The following is a 20627-nucleotide window of genomic DNA, read 5'->3' as shown; positions in this document are numbered from 1 at the left end:
AAAATTAGAATGCGGGTGGACAAAAGTAGAGAAGAGAATAATGCGTAGGACAGCTACCATCTTTAACAGAAAAAATAAGTATTTTGTGCCTAATAAGTACTTTGTGTTTGCCCTAAGAGCAGCGCTAGTATTAAACTAAGTGTATAAAACTAGGTATACTAGTTTTTTTTTTTTGGTATCAGGGGATACATCTATCAATCATAATCATCATCACCATAACCACAAACATAATCATCAAACTCGCCAGCTTCGCTTCGCTCGCAGTGCGGCCTGTGACTGCTCGCATAAAAAGCAGCGGTCGTACCAATCAATGCCTATCGTACTGATTAGTACCTATAATCGGCCAGTAACGAGAATTCATGGTTAAGCCTTGACCCGTTCCTAAGCTATGCAAACACCAACATACACAAGTAAACACTGCTAACATATCCGCCCGCTCGACTAGCGTTCTTTATTTTGAATCATTTAGTTAATTTAAATATGCGGAAACGTTGTCGATTTTTGCCTTATGTCGAGGAGCTTTTTTTAAAAGTATAGCTCGTCTATGCACATCCAAAAATTCACAGGGAAGGCTCGAGTTTGTATAAAGTAGCTCCAACACGGACATTCTGTACATGTAAACGCCGTCATTCTTGCGCGAATACAGAACGCTTTTCCAGAGCAGGGAAGCACTATTCGACGACATTTTTTCTGGTCTATGCTATAGAACAAAACGCGCTGAATATTTTTTGGGTTCAACTCTTTCGAATTTATGTACGTTTTCAAACGCGTGGAACGCCATGGAACGCGTTAGCAAGGGGAAGCAGCGTTTGGACACTTTTTTGCGGACTATATTCGGGTGGGTGCGTGTTCCACCTTCCTAGCTTGCCTAGCTACGCTAGCTAGGCTGGCCTAGCCGAGTAACATTTCTTGCGGTAAAAACTCTTATTTTAGCACACCGTCGAGTCAACAGTAGGTGTGCTGTCTGAATCGGCAAATACTGGGCCCAACGGACCGAGAAAAGACAAAAAAACAATGAGGGCAGGCCGAGCAAACGCCTGTATTGCGGAGAAATGGGGATCAATTGCAGCGCCAGCCGGTGCAGTGGCATCGAAAAAAAAAAAAAAAAAAAAGCCAAACAAGCAATAACAAACTCGGCGCGCAGAATCGGGGAACGTGGACAGGTCGCTATCTATAAAGCCGGTCGTGGCCACCTCTAACCATTACGGACCGCTTTGCAGGCGCAGCTGCATTCGTTGTCGCAGCAACAGTGACAGAGAAAGTAGCGTCAAGGTGAGAGCCCAGCAAACAAGGCAGCGAAACGTTCCGCCACTCTGTAAGGGCACAAGCGACCCGTGAGGCCCAGTGGTCCACCTCCTCATATCGACTTTCACAACACCCTTCAACCGTTGCACCGTTTCCAACAATCTTTGCCAACCACCTACTCTCACACGGTTCGGTGCAACGACACAACCCCTACCCCGGTGTTCACGTCGGAACCGCAAGTATATGTATATGCGACGTCTAGAACGGTACTGCCAATTCTAACGCCAAAAGTAGGAGCCTTGTTAATGGTGTTTCTATCATTTGCACCATTCAATAAGAAATTCAGTACCTCAAGCAGACGTTTTTAAAAGCAACCCCACAGTGCCCCCCACCCCCCTCCATATGCTCCCCACTACAATCGAAGCCTTCCCGGACTCCAAAAAATTCATACTGCTCTGAATACCCGCCACTCAGAACGTTGCCTATGGCAATGCTCGAATCCCCTCTAGGAACCCCACGTACCCGTTCCGAGCACGTTCTCCTCCCGGGTTTCATTCAACCCGTCAAAAACGCGTCGGCTTAGGTCTAGAAAGGGGCCAGCTTCTTGGAAGAGCCGGACCATGGCGTGCGTAGTGAGAACATCAACCTCTATCTCCCAATTTGATCCCGGACCTACCGCTACTCGGCCCACCTCATTACCCAATCGTTGCTCCGGTGAATTAAAACGCCGTGTGCGTGCTTGAAATCAAGGTAAAAAGAGTCATACGAGGCAAAAAATAAAATAACGGCGCACGAGGGACGGTTTGCCAACAGCTGCAGTTTTTTTGGAATATTTATTGCGCATCATACAAAACGCACACACCTGCCGGATAGCGTGACGTCCTTGCACCCATTTATGAGCCGGAGTCAGAGCGACGCCGTAAAGCCTTCGCGTGAATGACGATAGCGCGAACGATAAGGCGGGATTCGCGCGCGTACACGTTGCAAGAGCGTTCTTAACGGCGTATGTAAACGCTAGGGCAAAGTTCTCTCGCAGGAGGAGTGCTTGGTATACCAGAAGCCCGACACGGCGTACGAGCACACAAGCCAAGTGGGAAGGTGCAGCTACAAGGTAGGCTCTACTTCGAAAACATCGACGTTTTTCAGCGCAGTCGAGATATATTGGAAAGGAAACTAGGTAGCAATAATTAGGAAATTGCGCAACTCGGAATGAGGATGGCAGGGTAGAGACTGAAATGTGACCGCGTGTCTCCTTGCTGCACTGCAAATGATGCCAAAAGACGGTAGCGTTTTTGCCGCTCCTTCAAAATACCCCCCCCCCCCCTCCCCGAGCTTCTATCGCTCTGCTCTCCCACTCCCCCGTCATGCTTTTCCCATAAATCTTTTCGTTCCTCCAACGAAGAATACAATGGAGGTATTTACGTTGAGCTAGCTGGGAAACGCGGAGTCAACTCTGCACGGAACAACAAGAAACGTTGTCACGGACCATGTGTTTTTTCTGGTTTAAGTTGTGCTTTTCAGGTGAAAAGCGTGCGTTTTTGATAGCGTAGTTGGCGTGGTCACGTACGCGTGGTTGCGAGGATTTTAGGGATGGTATTAACTAAGGTTCGAATTTGGGCTAGTTAGTTCTTCATTGTGCAGCGAAAACAGCGCGTATACGAGGACAGGAAAAGAAGTACACAGACACAGTACTCGGGTCTATGTACTTCTTTCCCTCTCCTTGTTTAAGCTCGGTTTTCACCGCACAACGGATGGTATTTGTTTTGGCGTGTATTAATTTGGTTAGAAGTTACGGCATTGAGACCGTTTAGTCCCAGTTCAGATGTGGGGGTGTTAGTAGCAACAGTGAAGCAGATTGACTAGGGATTCTAGCTAAATTCACCAGAGAGCTTCCCGCATAAGGGGGCAAACAGTTTCTGGACCAAGGATGACGTTTGCCGAGAACCATACCTGTTGGAGGCACAACCCCAGATCAGTGAAATCGGTTCCTAACTGCTCAGCTGGGCACTCAAGAATAGTGGAGGGGCATCGCCATGCCAAGCCTTGGATCCACGGTAAAAAAGTCGTGTCAGAACGTAGTGGAAAACAGTTCTTACGGCCAGGTTAGACGCCTCAAGGCAGCCGGGTTTCCAGACGAAGTGATTATTTTTGTGTGGGCGGGCAGATTAAGTACGGTAAGAAAAAAACCACCGGAAGAACGGGCAAGAGGCTCGAAAAAGGTTCGGCTCTTTCTCCCTTGGGAGGTATACTTGATTGTGGGTTTAACGCGCCGACGCAACGCAGGCGATGAGGCGCGCCGTAGTGGAGGGCTCCGGATTAATTTTGACCACCTGGGGATCTTTAACGTGCGCCGAACTCTCGTGCACACGGGCGGTTTAGCTTTTCGTCTCCATCAGAAAACTGACCGCCGCGGCCGGGAATCGAACCCGCGACCTCGTGCTCAGCAGCGCAACGCCTTAGCCACTGAGCCACCGCGGCGGGTCCCTGGGGAGGTACGCCGACGCAGCTCGCCGGGGAGTGGAGCGGCGCTTGGTTTCGGAGGCGACGCATGTTAGCGAGACTGATCTGGTCCCGCCAGCGCCCCCCACCGGGTTGCTAATGGCAGCCACACCCATCCCCGCACCGCTTGCCGAGCCGGTTGTGGTCGCAACCGCTTGTGTCGGGAGCGATGCTGCTCCCGCCGTTTCCACTCCACCGATCCCCGGTACAGCTCAGGGCACGGAGGAGGTGGATACGGGGGCACCCGCAGCGGCCAACAACCTGCTGCACCGCTTGTGCCGCCTGTGGCACCCCCGACCCCCTCGTCGATGGAAGTTGTGGCTAACAGCACCCGTAAGGGACACGGTCCAAGGAGTCCGATCCGTCGGGTAGTCTGAGGACGTCCGACGATGACATAGACGTCCAACCGTTCCGGCCTGCGTCACAGCGCGAGGAACGGGTTTCGTCTTTCAAGCCTACAGAGAAGCCAAAAAAGCTGAGTCACTGTCCCGAAAGACCATACATGAACTAAAATGCACACGGACACTCCACTCGTTATGAAATGTAAATAATGGCAATAGAAAACATAATCCACTAGAGCTTCCGAGGTCTTATAAATAATCTATATAATGGGTACGAGATATTGCATTCCAACCAGCCAAGTTTTATGTGTCTTCAGAAAACACACCCGAATAGCAAGCATCCAAATTTCTTAAATAGATAAGCTACATGGTATTCCAAAAAGACAGACATGGTTGCACATACAATTCAACCTGGATGTAACGAACCTCTACGTAGCGAATTCCTGGATTTAACGAAGTTTTTCAAGTGCCCATTTTCAGCCTCATTGAAACCCATGTGTTTGCGACCTCTATGTAACGAAGCCGTTGCGACGGTTAACCTTGATGTAATAGAATTCACTACGCTGATCACCATTGTTTTGGAACTTTTTCTTTAAAAAATAGGCTGGAGAAATGCACTAATTTGGTGAACTTCGCCCGCAGCGCAAACTACCGTGCGTTTCCACTGTGAGTGCGGTGACGGTTAGGTGCTAGGCCTGCCTGTCGGCGTGTATAGTCTCGCGTCTCCACTGCTTCCTGTAGACTCTGGTCGGCGGTGATGAGTGCTTCCAGAAAACGAAAAGTTTTGTCTTTTGGAAACAAGCTTGCGGTATTAAATGCCGTCTCCCCCGGCAAGAAAGAAGAACGTCGCCGCCCAGTACCGTATCTCAGCTAGCGCCCCCTCAACAATTTTGAGTGCGGCAAAGAGCATCGAGTTCGGGAAAAGGCACTCTTTCAGCATAAAGTCGGTCCTTGAAACGGGTTAGAGCACCGAAAAGTGTGGTAACGCAAAAGTGATACTTCTGTAACGTTTCTGAATACGGGGGTAAGTGACCTCGTTTCTTTGGAGTGCCGTGTAGTGTCTAAGTTCGTGGGAAAGTAGCAGGCACAAATCACGCAGTTCTTCCCTGTGAAATGCATACTTTGAGGGCGAGTTCACCATCGCTGATGTCTAGCATTTTGGTTTCGTTTTTGCTTCATTCAGGCGGGCCCTAGCTCTAAATTTGCATGTAAGGAAAACCTGCATTTAACAAAAAATTGCGAATTTTTGTTAACTTCGTTATATCCAGGTTTGACTGCACTATTCAGGGGGTGTAGTCATCATAGCTCGAAAACCCTTAGCCTGTACCATCAATCTGAACACTATTCTGGAAGCTGTCGCGATTCGAACAATAATTTTTAATAGGTTATTAACGGTGTGCTCCCTATACATCCATCCTGATTACCAATATCGAGCTCTGAATTTGAAGCTCTGATAGATGAACCACCTGAACTTTACATAGTAGTAGGCGAACCTGAGGCGCGTGCCCGAGGTCGCCTGATTGAAAAATTCTCGTTGGGAGCATGCTTTTCAATAAGGAACAGCCTATAGACCATAATATAGGACACGACACTTTTTCACAAATTAACTTGGCTGTTGGCTGTGCAGTTATTTTTCCATCTCTTGAGTGGGATTCCTGAGGCGCTGGGTTTAGCCGGTATGGGAGGCATTGATTGGCCTGCAGTGGACATCAGTATAAAGCGATTAAATATTGATGGAGAAAAAGGGGGGAGGGGTCGATAAAAAGGCATCACAATTGTATCATCCGAACAGAATCTAGTATGAGTCGGAGTTTCAAAACAGATATGCAGTAAAACCTCGTTATAACGAAGTTGAAAAAGGGGGGGGGGGGTCGTAATCAGTTCGTTATAACTATTACTTCATTATAGCTAGTGTAAATTTGCCAGTTCCCGCAAAAACAAGAAAAACAAGCAAAAAAAAACGCAGCAAAAAATCATTACTTTACTCACGCCCAACTGCTCATCCATGATGATTCAACAGCACACTAGCTGGCGGCTCACTTCGCAGGGAAAGAGCGCTTGATAGATTTTTGCCGCGTCTTCTTCAGGCGAATGATGGCTTTTACAGCTGCAGCCGCGATTTCGAGTCCGTCCTCGCCGTCATGGTGAGCGCCAAAGAAGCGGCGCAGCAGGTCTGCCGCATCCCGGTAGAGTGACTGGAGGAACATCAAGGCACCCCTACCGGGAGCCCGGAGGAGACGCGCACCCTTGCGCGTGTTGCCATGGGCGCTCGCATCCATTTTAGCGCGCTGTAGTTGTCGGCTCCTAGCAAGAGCGAGCTTTCAATTACCGCATCTCTGATGCTACGTAAACCGCCGCGCGCCATAAGACATTGACCTGACGGGCACCAAAATGGTCCACAAATGCCCGTTGAGGAAAAAAACATGTTGTTATACCCATTTCGAGGGAATTTAGCTCCGTTAAAACGACTTCTTAAATACATGGGCGTCATCGAGAATTTCCAGAAATATTACAATTGCTTCGTTATATCCATTAGTTCGTTATATCCCATTTCGTTTTAACGGGGTTTTACTCTAAACTGTTGCGGATAAGTAGCTTACGCAGGCGAGATGGTGTGTGCCGGCACCCCTTAGTCATCGTCATCCTCATCATCATCGTCGTCGTAGCCATCGTCGTCAGGTGTACAATTAAAGCGAAGCTTTAGTGTCGTCACTAATGCCGTTGTACGCCCACGAGCCATGCGAGAAAGCCAACTTTCTGTGACGATGATGATGAATGATCGTGGGGGAAGTGAAAGAAAAGGGCCCATCTCCCCGCGTGGGGGACTCGAGTAAATGCGTCGCATAGGGGGTGGGTGTATTGCGTTAACGTTTAGTGTTTGGGGAGTTGGTGGTAGTGAATGCGTTGTATCAGCAGCTTCTTGACGTAGTTTGAATGAGTCAAGGATATACGGCGCGTTCGTAGCCTTTCATTCTGTGTCGGTTTTGTGGCGCAGTGGGAAGAGCACCATGTACCTCGCGTTCCGCCCACAGGTAGTGAATGCGTTGTATCAGCAGCTTCTTGACGTAGTTTGAATGAGTCACGGATATAAGGCGCGTTCGTAGCCTTCCATTCTGTGTCGGCTTTGTGGCGCAGTGGGTAGAGCACCATGTACCTTGCGTTCCGCCCGCAGGGTCGTGGGATCGAAACCAGGCGCCGGTAAGTAATATTTTTTTATATAGTGTAGGGGGAGGTGTGCGGACCTGTTGTTGAGAGCGAGGAGGGTAGCGTGATGCGGGAGAGGAGGAGTGGGGGAGAGGGCGCACCTGGAACGGCTGTTGCGGACGCCGAGGCACGCCAACGCCGACAACGCCGGGTGGCATCGTGAGTTAAAGAAATGCTCTGCATTTAAAAAAAAAACGCTTCCGTTGGCCAGAAGCAAACCTGGGGCCCCCGCGTTTGAAGCCGGCGTCTATCCGATCGCTCCATTTCGACATGGTCGAAGCGAATGCCAAGCAGCAGGTACCGATCCGCGCCGTACACCCCAAACACAAACGTTAGGCCCACGGAGTGCACAACCGAGAGTCGCTGTGGGTATTCTTAAAAAGAGGTGCGTACCTCCAGAGTAGCACATACCCGCAGTCTTGGATCGGCCAACCAAAGAATCTATCACGAGAAAGCTTCGCGTTCAACCATCGTTGTCGTTAGACGGAGGGCTGCATGGTGTTAAATTACATAACAACATCGCAAAAGGGAATACAGCCGTCCCGATTTTACTATAGCTGAATTAAGCGACGGACGCATTTTCCGGTCATTGTGGGCTCAGATCTCACATGGAGCGCACGCTTTTCTACACTTGCTTCGACATTTCGAAATTCCTATTTCCACACGGAAAAAGACACAAACTGCCTCTGCTACGCTCCTCTTAGCGCTCTTGACTGCTGGCAACCTTCTACGGATGATGTCATGTCATGGCTACCTGTTGTAGCAAGTCTAGAGCTTATGGCATATGTGTGCGTGTGCGTGTGCGTGTGCGTGTGCGTGTGCGTGTGCGTGTGTGTGCGTGCGCGTGCGTGCGTGCGTGCGTGCGTGCGTGCGTGCGTGCGCGCGCGAGCGCGCGCCTACTGCAGATTGCGATAACGCCAGCCAAGACTGAAATGGTACCAGTTATCACTGTTGCCTGCGCCTCCACCCCCCTCCGCCCCCACAGCCGGCACGTCACAAAAGGGAGGAGCTTTACGCCGGTCCTCCGCCTTGCACACGTAATCATTCCAAGGGCAATTAAACTTTGCAGTTCGATATCTCGGAGTACGGATGCGCTAGAAGAATTCTTGCAAATGAAACTGCGTAGACACATGATTGCGTCTAACTTTTCAATACAAACATGCCCACTTACTGTAGCCACTGAAAAGTTAATTATTCAATTTTAGTTAATTAAGCCACCGATATCAATTGTAGCCACCTAATTCTTTGCATAACCTCACTGTAGCGGTAATCTTCACGTACATCTAAACGCCTAATTTTTTGATAAAATGTCGACTTAACTTTGATCACCCTGTATATCAGGAGTCGAACTACATTAATCAATTTTGCTGAATTAAGTAGAACTTCACCAGCTCAAGCAACACGGAATCGCATTACTTTCATTGGATACTGAATGCGCGAAGAGACTGCCGCGTTTTTTTCCGCCTCGTATCCTCCCGCCTCGTTTCCATACCCATGTTTTATTTGTTTTTTACTCCTCGTTCGCCCAGAGGCCGGGTTCAAGATGACGACTACGTGCTACGTAACAGACGACGTTATGTTGCAGCATTGGAACCCTTTGAAAAGGCGAGCACCTCACTCTTCTTGTTAATGCAGAATCTGTTCTTAGGAACGAAGCGTTCAAAGTTCAAAGTGTATGTTTAAACGTGCTTCTCGAGGCCGTTATTCGCGCAGTTGACGCCGGAGAGGAGCTTCGCGCGCTCTCGCAGAGGCGAAGCGAGGGCAGGCATTAGTCGCGCTTCGTGGCTGTGTGCGTATGCGCTCTTCGTTTGTTTACTACAACAGTTCGAGGCGTAAACTTGGAGACACCGCAACAGGTTGCAGGGAGCCGCGCCATTAAAATTAGGGACCATTCCACTGTGTGGATGTGCATCACCGGCGAAACTGTATGAAAGGCACGTCCCACACGCGGCTAGAGAATGCACATTTCCTTGTCACCCCTTCATTGGGTAACTGTAGGTTACTTAATGCAACTTGGGAAATACCATACTTTTATCCTAGCAAACAAACACGGGGCTAAACCATTTCCCTCCAGTAGAATCCCGCCGATTGACAACTGACGGGATTCTGTAACGTTTACAACGTCATTGGGAACTAATCATGACAAGAAAATGACATTACTAATTTGCTTGTGCCGCTACTGTAATGTAATGTATAATGTAATGTTTAATGAGTTCCTGGCAATTGAGTAGTAGTTGAGCAATTTTATTTGGAATCCACGCTGGCCTTTTTTGTAACAACAGTGGTTAGGGTTTTAGAGGTGTTAACAATTGTACAGGCTGTGAAAGCGACCAAAATCAGTCGGTGATTTGTAAGATGGTTTTCATTTCCTGACTTGCGGAGCAGGAACTACTAGCTTTACCAATTTTCGAGTCTTCAGGAACTTCAATTGTTTTTAAATATTATTTATAAACGAGCATTGCGTATTTGCCTGCCCATTAAACATGTTTTTCAAAAAAAGCGTTTGGTATGTTGTCTGGGGCCTGGACCACTTCATTTTTAATTATCAGGGGCGAATGCGCGCGCTGATGCACGTATCGGCAGTCACGATGCGCCGTTTTTTCAGTCAATGTCCCTCCTCCCCTTTTTTGATAGTGTATCTGTAGTGGGTTGAGCCTTTTCGTCCGTCTGCTGTATGTCGTGCGTCACGCATGGGTAAGAGCAGGTTCCCAGACTCATAGAGGGCGCAGTGGTCTCGCAGGGGCGGGTTCCTTTACCTCCCGCCTCTGGCGGGTTTCTTTACGCGAACCGTAGAATTTGCGCGGCGACGGCGCTGCAGTTCTCGGGCGAGCGCCCGTTGACGTTCCGGCCGCCACAAGGGAACCACACCTCCGCTGCCTCACCAGATTTCACACTGGGTGGAACTGGTTTTTAGTATTTTTCTTCGTCTTCCTCCATGCAAAGACTAGTTTAACGCTGTTCTTTCGAAATACGTTTGTTTTGTCGCCTAATGCTTGCATTTTGTCACTTGCGAAAAAAAGAGAGAGAAATATAATAAGAGGGTAGCTCAGGAGTGTCGAAGCATATTTTTATCGGATCTCGTAATTATACTCGGCGTGGGCGGTTGTTTTCAATTGATGAGGTAAGACTGTGAGAAGCGACCAGTGCAGGTCTATTGCCACTAGCCTCAACTTAGGAGGATGCGCGGGCAAGATGTAAACAGCCAAAAGGGCGAACCCGACCATAGCGGCCGAAACAGGCAAACCTTGTGTTAGTTATTGGCAACTGTGACGTGGCCCAAGTATACGGGAGAAGTGGGAAGCCGACTACAGCGCGGCCTATGCAAGATGCGCGTAGTCCCTCCTATTAATTTCATTTTTTCCCAGTTAAACGAAGGACTCATCCGGAACTCGGCAGTTTTCTTAGCGGCCTACTCGTACGGCCAGTGCGTGTCGGCCTGTTTTTAAAGGTGACACTCAACGGAAAAATTCTGCTCTGTCGTTCTATCACTCGGTTCAGCCGGCCGGGCAAAGTGAAAGAATGCTTGAATACGTAGCGCATATAACAAGGAAAGTTTAAGTTACTGAAACTACCAACGTGGCTCGCACACGTCCGCATTATTTAGTGCGAAAGGGATCTCAGGCATATTTGAGGCAAACTGCAAGCACTTAGCAAAAAAATTGGCTCCAGTCCACGCTGTGAAGGTGGTTGGAAAGCAAAGCTTTAAACGACACCCACAACATTTGCCCATGCGACGTCACTTGAATTCACACACGTGGCACTACAAAGAGTGAAACCAGAGATTCTGCCAGCCGTTACCTGGAGTTCGCGGGAGCGGCATCCCGAATGCAACAACAGCGTCGGCCACGGCCGGGAGAAAGAAAACGGAGAAAAACGTCTTTCGAAGGGTGAGACAGCGGAACCTAGCCGTCCTGATGTGCTAGCGTGTGGCCACACCACCGCGCGACACAAGCGCAGATACCGAAACAATTCGTCATGTGAGCTTAGTGATTCCCATTTGTACCGATTTAAACTAGTTAGTTTAGTAAGTTTCAGAATTGTGAGAGAGCATGAGGGAACTTTTATAATCGCTATTTATCAGAACCAGTATACTTTCGCCGTTTGTACGTCTTAAAACATAACCGAATTGGTATTCACCAATCTAGAAAACGGAGTCCCATTCATGGCAAGCAGTGCGCAAAAGGTAGCGTTTCTCTGGATATCTGTGTTTGGTTTGTACATTTTGTTTTCCTGGATGTCTGTATTTGGTTTGTACATTTTGTTTTCCCGCCCTGCAAGCCAATCCTTAACGTGTGTCCGTACGACCACTTAATTCCGTCGGGTGCGGGTTACCCTGGAGGTGCTGTCGAACAAGTTAACCAAGCCGTGCGAAAGCAGCACGCAATGTACGCGAAGCTGCTGCAAAACAGGCCCAAAACAACCGTCGCTAAAGCAGATGACAAAGCCGTACTGCAAACGCCGCCGCCGGCGAGCAGGTACTTCCGCGCGGGGAACGCTGGGTAAATTCCGATTATTCGCCTCGCCCTCTGAAGTGTGCTCCATGAGTGAAACCCCTCCGCCCCCCTCCCCCTCGCCACCGCCTCCGCCGCGTTGGCAGTTTGTTGTCCCGCAGGCCACAAAAGAACCGTTGGCTGGTAGAACTAGAAAGCTTTGCTTTAAAAGCCCTAGCGGCCTTTAGTTTAAAATACATGTTGGATGGGTTGTAACGATAGCAAAAATTCCCCGCATTTCCCCGTGGGGAAGAATGTGAAAGTGCGAATGCACGAGTTGAATTTGCGCGGTTCGGTAATGTTCGCGAAAGAGAGATCACACACACACACACAACTACAAAGAAAGAAAGATGCATTTATTCACAGACACCTATTTGTGTTGTCGTTGTACTTGATTGCTAGAGCGGATCTCAGCTTTGAAATTTCGTGTCAGTACTCCTTTAAGCAGGTGCATTAGCCCTTCTCACGCCCGATTCTTGGCCAATCCCCCACGTGGGTATGTGCCATGTCAGCGGCCAGGCTGCGCGCGCCCATCTCCCCCCGTTGCCAAGGATGACGAGGAGATTCCTGGCCAATCCCCCACGTGGGTATGTGCCATGTCAGCGGCCAGGCTGCGCGCGCCCATCTCCACGTGCGCGGACATCGCCGGTGGACGCAGGTTCAGGGTCGCTTAAGAAGTGCATTCGCACTTAAAAGAAAGAACAGGGTGTTAAAAATTGTGTAGTTGGCAGGCGAGATATGCTTTCCCATATTTGGGGCCAGCGCTGTTATCCCTAGTCGCTGCTCCTTGATACGTCATTTTAAAGCGAAACTTTCTATATAGGTCTTGTGGAGGTGTCGAAAAGAAAACTCGTTGCACAAAAGCCAACCATACTGCAGGAAAGCCACCTTTGCAAATGTGTTTGCGCGAAGGGCACGTCGACCATGCACCGCATAAACAATGGGATGTCTTTACATGCATAACGGATTCCATTGTTGTAGACGAATCCAGTTTAGCGTCAGATGGTTGAGCGATGAGGATAAAAGCATCCTTTAAAAGGCGCACAGATGACGCGTCGATCACCTTAACAAATGGCAAGCCCAAATCAAAGGCCGTACTGAGCTGACCGAATAGAACATTCAGATGACCCAATCACAAACTAATAGAGGCGGAATCATAACATCACATTCGGTTAGCTCAGTGATGTCGTAGATTTGATCTTCGGCTATTTTAATTGGGGACTTTGCATTTGTAACGGAGAAGGCTTCCCGTTTCAACGATCTTTCTTCCAGTAAGGTGCGTTAGATTTTTTTATTGAATTCTCTTAAAGCGACCAGCCAAAAAAAGCTTTAGGTGTTCCTTAGCTATGAACCCAGGACTATCCAACTAGCAACGTCACGTACTATTGCATTTTCGGCCGCAAAGAAAGTGACAAAATAAATAGACAAATAAAATTTCGGTTTAAAGTTTCAAAGCATTTTAACACATGTTGATGGCAACGTATACCTGCGCGGTGATTAGTAAGTGATAAATTTGCACGCTGCCGTGGTCGGTCGCTATGCAACGTTTAATAATCAGACAATAAATCCCGAGAGTGACCGGCCGATATGTTACGCAACAATGAAACTTGCAGCCCAGCTCATGGGCGTACTATACTTAAAAGTAAAGATCGTTCTTTGCTAGGCAGTCATGGGTGACTCCGTAAAGTCGGTGCGGGAGCAGCTGATACACGAGAACTGTTCTTTTGTTAGCTTCACTTTCTTCATTCTTTGACAGGTGGATGCCCGAAAGACCTAAGAGACTTCAAGTGGCGAGCCAGCTTTTGCAGAGTAGGGGCCTCGTGGACAGAGCACTCGTTTTAAAGGTTTTGTGAAATAATATTTCTTGTTCCACTGCGTAGTGCGCCCCTCCGCGTCTGGCGCCCTGCCTCTAACTTCTCTTCTAACGTGTTTCTATTGCAGTCTCGTTACGCCACCGACGAGGAACTTGCCCTGGTACACACGTGGGTATTACTATTTTTTTTTACTGAAAGGGAAGGCTGGTTGGGCTTCCCTTGTTGTTTCTTATTATTTTGAACGGTTCAACGACACGAACTCAGTCAATTCACCTTTTTTGTAGTAAAACTTTCGTTGATAGCATTCCCGCTTTGCTAAAAAATATGTCACTTGTTATGTTACTCGTTTTCCTTTTTTACATATGGCTCACCTGTAGCTGGGGAGCCGAAATTGTCACCACCGGTCGGTTCAGGGGTGTGGGGGCCCACTCATGTTAGATATTACAAGGGAGGGTGAAGATAGGATGATGCGCAGCTAAGACAAAATGCCGCCTGCGTGGGAGCAGCATCCAAATTTATGACTGGGGCGATATATTTATGTGCTCATAGGGGACAATATATGAAAGCGAAAAACACATTTACCAGCGAAGGTATTGACATTTAATGGCATCGTGACATTACTTATCTGTAATGTTTCGGACACTTTTTCCCCTTCTTCAAAGACATTAACGCTGCGTTTTTTTCTTTTAACAATGGGAAGTGTCACAGAAGGCGCTATAACTGTCGTCCGGATATAAACCATCTGTTCTGTTTTCCTTAAGTTACTCCTTAAATTAAGCGTAATTTTGTTTCATAAGGACATTGAGTTCATCAAAGTGGAGTTTGGCTGCGTACGCATGTGGACATCTTTATTACAGCAAAATGACACGTAGGTTTGGGTCGCAGATAATTAGGAGAACTAAGAGGGATATGCTTGTTTATTTTAGACTGTAAATGTATGATGAGGTTATAATAACGGTATACTCACGTTGCTAGCACGATTTGTCTTGCTCACGTTATTATGGAAAACGCACAGAAATAAGAAGGAACAATCGCAAGAGCGAAGCAATGAAGAAGTCCCCGCGCCCTTATTTATTCTGCTTTGTTCCTCAGCAAGGAGCACATTCAGCGGATCCGGGATACCGAAAAGCTGAACCTCGAAGATGTGACATTGGAGAACCACAGCCTCGATCCGGTGACCAGCGTCTCCCAGGTGGGAATGCCGATAACGCACTTATTGACGAGTGAAAAAAAAATGAAGTGTATTCACACAAAAACGTTCCACGCTCATTTATTTATGTCAATCGCTTGGGAAAGTTAACAAAGGCCTCAGTTCTTTTTTAGATGCGGAGCAGCTTATGGTCGCGCCTGTTCCCTCCGCCGTTGTGCGGCCGCCGTTGTGCTGCGTCCACACCCCCACTGCGCATGCGCATCCTCCTCCCCTCCTCTCCTCTCCTTGTCTCATCTCCTCTCTTCTCCTCTCCGAAGCTCCTCTCCTCTCCGGGATTGTGCAACGAATGGCAACATCTGCGGTTCCGCGCGCGATAATGCGAAGCAGCTTTGGGTTAGAGACGCGACGGTAGCCGCTGCATACTCCGCTGGGGGTGCCACTGTAGCTCCGCGGTATAAATGACGCGCGCGCGCGTTCTGTTCCCCTCATTCTCCTCCCGCAACGCCGCGATCGAACTCTAATGGGAACTTGAGTCGACCCCATGGCTGCTTCGCATACTACTCAGGGTACCCCTACGGGAAGATGGTGAAATTTTTGTTTGTCATCGCTCGTTTCTGTTCACCTGCTATTCTTTGACCTTGCAATCGCTAACTCTTCTCTCTCTCTCTCTCTCTCTATTCCCCCTTTCACCTCACTGCACTCACCCCATCTGGAGTAGCAAGCCCTACCATTAGTTTTTTAGTCGATAGTTATCTCTCTCTCTCCCTCTCTCTCTCTCTCTTTCACTGTCCGGAAGCAACAATATCAATGTAGTGACCATCGCTCAAACTGTCTAGGTTGTTCAAATCGTCTTTTTTTTTTGCACCCATTTCAAACTGACGGAACTTAATGCCATTTTAGTTTTAAAAAATGAAGAGCCAACATGTCCTACAGAAGTAAGTGGCCAGAGAAGATGTTGGAATTAACACGATTCAGTAACTATACACTATGTGCAGATTAACAACGTTAAGCATCACGCAAGACTTGTCTTTGCAACTTACCATTAAAGCTAAATTGCAACCGTCTTTGAAAGATTGTGCATGGCAGATGGCACCCTTCACGACCAGACTGAGGTGCCAAGCTGCGCGTTGTCTCCAGTTCTTTCTTCGTGCTCCACCTACTGCCTCCTGCCAGCCGGCGGTGTGCACGTGATCGGCGGCCGCCCGAAAATATGTTAGGGGCGGGGTCCTGAAATTTTCGTGCTTCAGGTGTTCAAGTGGTCTTCTCCCGGCAGGCCAAAGGAAAAGAGCTCTCTTTGATCTTGAGCGGCACGTGGGCTATCCGGGTATCAGGTCGCGTCCACGTCGTTTCTGCACACGGACAAGAAAAATCCTGACCAACGAGGTGTAAGAGCTTCGCTCTAAAATGCAAACAAAGTAGAAATACGGTCTAATTCACGTAAGCCAAAATCTGTTGACTGTTTCTTACGACTTGGCGTTCAAAGCTGCTCCGCTCGAGATTGACGACTGGCGTGATTTTAGCAGGGCAAACTTTCAAAATACAAGAAATAATAAAAATAAACATCTGGCGTATCTACGGTGAGAAACTTCTCAAAAGGATGGCGCAGAGAGCAACGCCAGGAATGCAAGCCCATGAGATCTGCCCCCTTAAAAATGTGTACGAGCCCACATGAGTGTACGTTTAAACGGAACAAATGCACGCTCCAGTTCCGTATTTATGGCGTGCGAGCACGTCGCCTGCGCAAATAACAACATTGCCGAAATGACATCAAACCTCTAGCTTAGACAGGAGGGTACACTGAAGGTCATTGTCGCCAAAATTGGTTCATCACAGCTGTCGCGGTTAAAAGTAGACTCGCGGGACAAATGCTTTGAACGCTTTCGCTCGAATAGAAGCTATCCAAACTTGAGCGAAATCCCCTTCTCGCACCCGTTTCGTGTTTGATACCAGTCGCTCTTCAAAAGCTGTAATGAAATAGCGTAGAAATTTTGCAGCGTCAAGCAACCGCAGAAGACGCCCAGCCAAGGGTTTAGGTACAGCGTGCGATTTTCCGGAAAATCGGCGGTAGTTCCTCTTCTATACACGTTGGGCGCTACCTCATACATAGTTCCCTGAATTCATGTTCTTTGCGCTCGGTGCCACTTCTGGTGCACGTACAAAAACACGGGTTGTGCGTTGCAACACTCTATGATGCGCACAACTGTGCTACATATGGCGAGAAAAAGAAGTGCACATAAATAAGAAAGATCAGCACCATACGGCACACACAACACAGCAATCGGCGCCGGGCGCGAGCCAACCGAAGCAGGATCTCGGCGGTGACTAAGCAGCGGTAGCCATCTGCTCTATGTTATTCGCTGCGCGACTTGATGCGACAACATAAACATCGCAGGGAAGTCACCAAACAGCGTGAAGTATAAACTAAAAAGAAGATGCGGAACCACAACCACGAAGCTGTAACAAACCACCTGCGAGAACATCGCATCCGCAGAGAATGGCCTTCATCTATGCCCAGTTTAGAGAGAGAGAGAGAGAGAGAGAGAGAGAGAGAGAGAGAGAGAGAGAGAGAGAGAGAGAGAGAGAGAGAGAGAGAGAGAGAGAGAGAGAGAGAGAGAGAGAGAACAACTTTATTTAGCCACACAAAATTGCGGCGACTACGTGCCGGGTGGGGTGGTTCCCTCTTTACGGGACTCGTATGCTTCCTCGGCTGCCTGGCCCCTGGAGATCAGGACGAGCTCGCCTTCCAAGGCGGGGCTGGTTAGCAAGGTCTCCCATTGCTCGTTAAGGGGTGTGGGAAGGGTGGTGGAGGGTTGGGTAAGTGGTGGGGGGATGGTCTCGGTGAAATAGCACTCTCCGATGACGTGCCGGAGCCTGCCCAATTGCCCACAGAAGCTACACTCTTTTTCGTATCTCTCGGGGTACGTTCTGCTTTGGAGATAGGGGTGCGGGAAGGATCCTGCTTGTATCCAGTTTAGAGATGTTCGTACTAATATATTACTATAGAACAGTGTGCCACCCGCTTGTTTATATTAACAGCAACCAGGATTGTAGGCGGGCGGGTTGGCATATATTTGAGCGTGAAGCAGCGCAGAGCAGTTCAAGGTCATTCCTCTCTGCTGATGGGGATGAGCAGCGGAGCTGTAGAAGTCATTGTCACTTAGTAGCGACGGTCGCAAAAGGCAAAAAAAATTGATGTAGTTTGTCGTATTTTCGTGTGTCGTACTGTCATCTTGTCGTATTCTGGTCGTGTCGAGATTCTGGTGTTCTGTCGTGTGTCGTATTCCTGTCCTGATTTTGATGTTCAGTCGTGCCGAACTCCTGTCTTGTCGTGATCCTGATGTTCCACCAGTAGTTGCACATGGTTTGAACGTTGTTGCCCATTGTGACGAGTAGCGTAAAAGGCAGTTCTGTTGTGACTACAGGAATGTTTGTCGTAGAGAAAAATACTTTCTCGTTACGACAGAAATGTGTGTCGTACCAACAGATGACTTTGTCGTACCAACCATCTATTGTCACAACAAACTTTTTTTGTCGTACGAATTCTTGTTAGGTTTTTTAAGGTATTCCTCTTGTGATTTTAGACTGTGATATACACTGATCAGCATACTTGCTACTGCAGACACGTTCTTGGATAATGTCAAATCGATGCAAGTATGTACTAAGCTGCTAGGTGGTCGGTTGGGCCTTTTCGGCGCGGCATCGAAGGCCAAATGTCGCCAACACGAAGCCACCCCCTTTTCTGTGCCGACGCACCCCCATTACAATCACCAACTACGATTACAAGGGCAGTGTCATGACAACTAACTCAGGGCAGACTGAGGCCGGTGTCTGCCATTGCCACGTTGACGCTGTTCGGCCCTCACCGCCACCGCGCCTGCCCGCCGCTGTCACTTGGGCAGTGCTTCACGCAATTGCTCGCTGCGCGCGCGCTCTGCTGCGACAGAGAACCTCTTTCGCCCCCTCCGATGAGTCGATTCCTCCTACCGGTGTCGGTAGATGCTGTAGTGTAGCTACGTCATCTATAAACCCAGCCAAAATATCTATCCTATAACTCTTCTCCAACCTGTTTTTTCCCCCTCACATTCGCACGGAGGAGTTTTCTGCGTTCATGGGGCCGCCAGATTTTTGTTTCGTGTAGCCACACAAAGCTTAGCTTTAAAAACAATTTTTGTTTAAAACAAGAAAAATTAACTGCTTGTCAAAGGGAGTAACTTCTACGAGGTTGAACCAGATATGTTTCAAATTCTTCTAGTTGGCTCCGCCGGAAGCTCTAATCATTTTGTCCCCTGGTCATTGCGCAGGACACGAACAAGTGCGCCCGACTAGCATGCGGCTGCCTTCTTCAAGTTGTCGACGCTGTCGCCACAGGACAAGTGAGAACCGTTTCCGGTATCTTTTTCTTTTTCTGCCGTCAGTGCACCGACGAACAGGGAAACAGAAAATGTTGGCAAGAAAATTCAATTTTCGGGCAAGATTTTGCATCGTAAGGCGAGATAGTAAATAGAACGGCTAGCTTTACAGGTGCCCACTTGGTAACCCGCGATGCCGTATTTTTCCTGCGACATTTTCCTGCGGACAACGACTACAACAGTGACGGTTTTAGGGGCAAAGCACCTTAGGACCTCGCTTTGTCCATGGCTTGTCCCTTGGCGTCCGTGTGCACAGTGTTGCGCATGCGCGAGAAGCATTGTATTGTATTGTATTGTATTGTATTGTATTGTATTGGATTGAATTTGATTGGATTGGAATGGATTGGATTGGATTGGATTAAATTGAATTGTATTGGATTGGATTAGATTGGAATTGTATATACTGTACACACGCGTTGTCACTCATCTACATGCGCGAGTGGGCAATGCCACGGGTGATTTACGGTAAGAACAATACCCAGTGCTTCGCCCACTCGTCATGATTCACTTCGTGGAGACGCGTGAATTTTTAATATTAATTACACTCCGTGACTACATGAAATGACGACGCCTACAGCCCGAGCCCCTAAAGGGCTCCGCCTCTAAAATCCCAGCCCTGGAGCGGAGGAAAGTTGTACAACAAGCGCGTGTATGCCGGCCCCCTTGGTTCTTTCGCCCGTTGTTGCCAGACAGTACCACGAACTTGGAGGCGCGACGCGTGGCCGAGGAAATAGTGCGGCTGCGAGTGACTGCCGACTTGGGTCCGGGCGAAAAGGTGGTGCTGCATGTGGAAAGATGGTAGGAACTCGTATACGCCACTCACAACCGGCCTTATATAGCGACTTGCCGATCACAGCCGGCGACAATGGGAGCCAGCGTCCCAGAAAATTGCCGCGTAGGGACGGCGCATTCGGTCAGGTATGGCTAAGGTAATCCCCAAATAAGCTAGATTTGCTTCGCTTGCAGTGCGGCCTGTGACTGCTCACATAAAAAGTAGCGCTCGTACCAATCAATGCCGATCGTACCGATCACTACCTATAATACCGACCAGCATCGAGAATTCACGGTTAAGTCTAGACCAGCTTATTAGCTATGCAAACGCTAACGTACACAAGTAAACCACCCTGCTACCATATCCGCCTGCTCGGCTGTCATTCTTTATTTTCGCGCTTTTTCGTTCATTTAAACACGCGGATCTACTTAGGCCAAGTAGTGACCCCGGATCCCTACCACGAGGCAGAGATGAAGTGGAATGCATTCGGCAGGCATTCTCAGGTAATGAATGGCAGCCTACCATTGTCCCTGAAGAAGAAAGTGTATGACAGCTGCATCTTACGGGTGCTCACCTACGGGACAGAAACTTGGAGGCTCTCTAAGAGGGTTCTGCTTAAATTGAGGACGACTCAGCGAGCAATGGTACGGAAGGTGATAGGTGTAACATTAAGGGTCAAGATGAGAGCGGAAGGGGTCAGGGA

At 48.6% G+C, this 20627-nt stretch overlaps 1 protein-coding gene across 1 annotated transcript in view; it reads left to right on the top strand.

Moving 5' to 3' along the window:
- The first annotated feature begins 2163 nt into the window (after positions 1-2163).
- Positions 2164-20627, top strand: part of LOC144170362 (polyamine deacetylase HDAC10-like) — a 67341-nt gene continuing 48877 nt past the window's right edge. The window contains exons 1-6 of the mRNA XM_077700123.1: positions 2164-2356; positions 8819-8894; positions 13536-13623; positions 13721-13761; positions 14686-14785; positions 19045-19116. Of these exons, the coding sequence (XP_077556249.1) occupies positions 8833-8894; positions 13536-13623; positions 13721-13761; positions 14686-14785; positions 19045-19116 (363 nt within the window). The 5' untranslated portion in view covers positions 2164-2356; positions 8819-8832. The remainder of the gene's footprint in view (positions 2357-8818; positions 8895-13535; positions 13624-13720; positions 13762-14685; positions 14786-19044; positions 19117-20627) is intronic.

Source organism: Haemaphysalis longicornis, unplaced genomic scaffold (genome assembly GCF_048455015.1).
Source record: "Haemaphysalis longicornis isolate Haplotype H1 unplaced genomic scaffold, Haemaphysalis longicornis Haplotype H1 scaffold_2, whole genome shotgun sequence".
NCBI classification, from domain to species: Eukaryota; Metazoa; Arthropoda; class Arachnida; order Ixodida; family Ixodidae; genus Haemaphysalis; species Haemaphysalis longicornis.
Note: the sequence above shows the minus strand (reverse complement) of the source record. Positions and strands in the feature narration are given on the sequence as shown.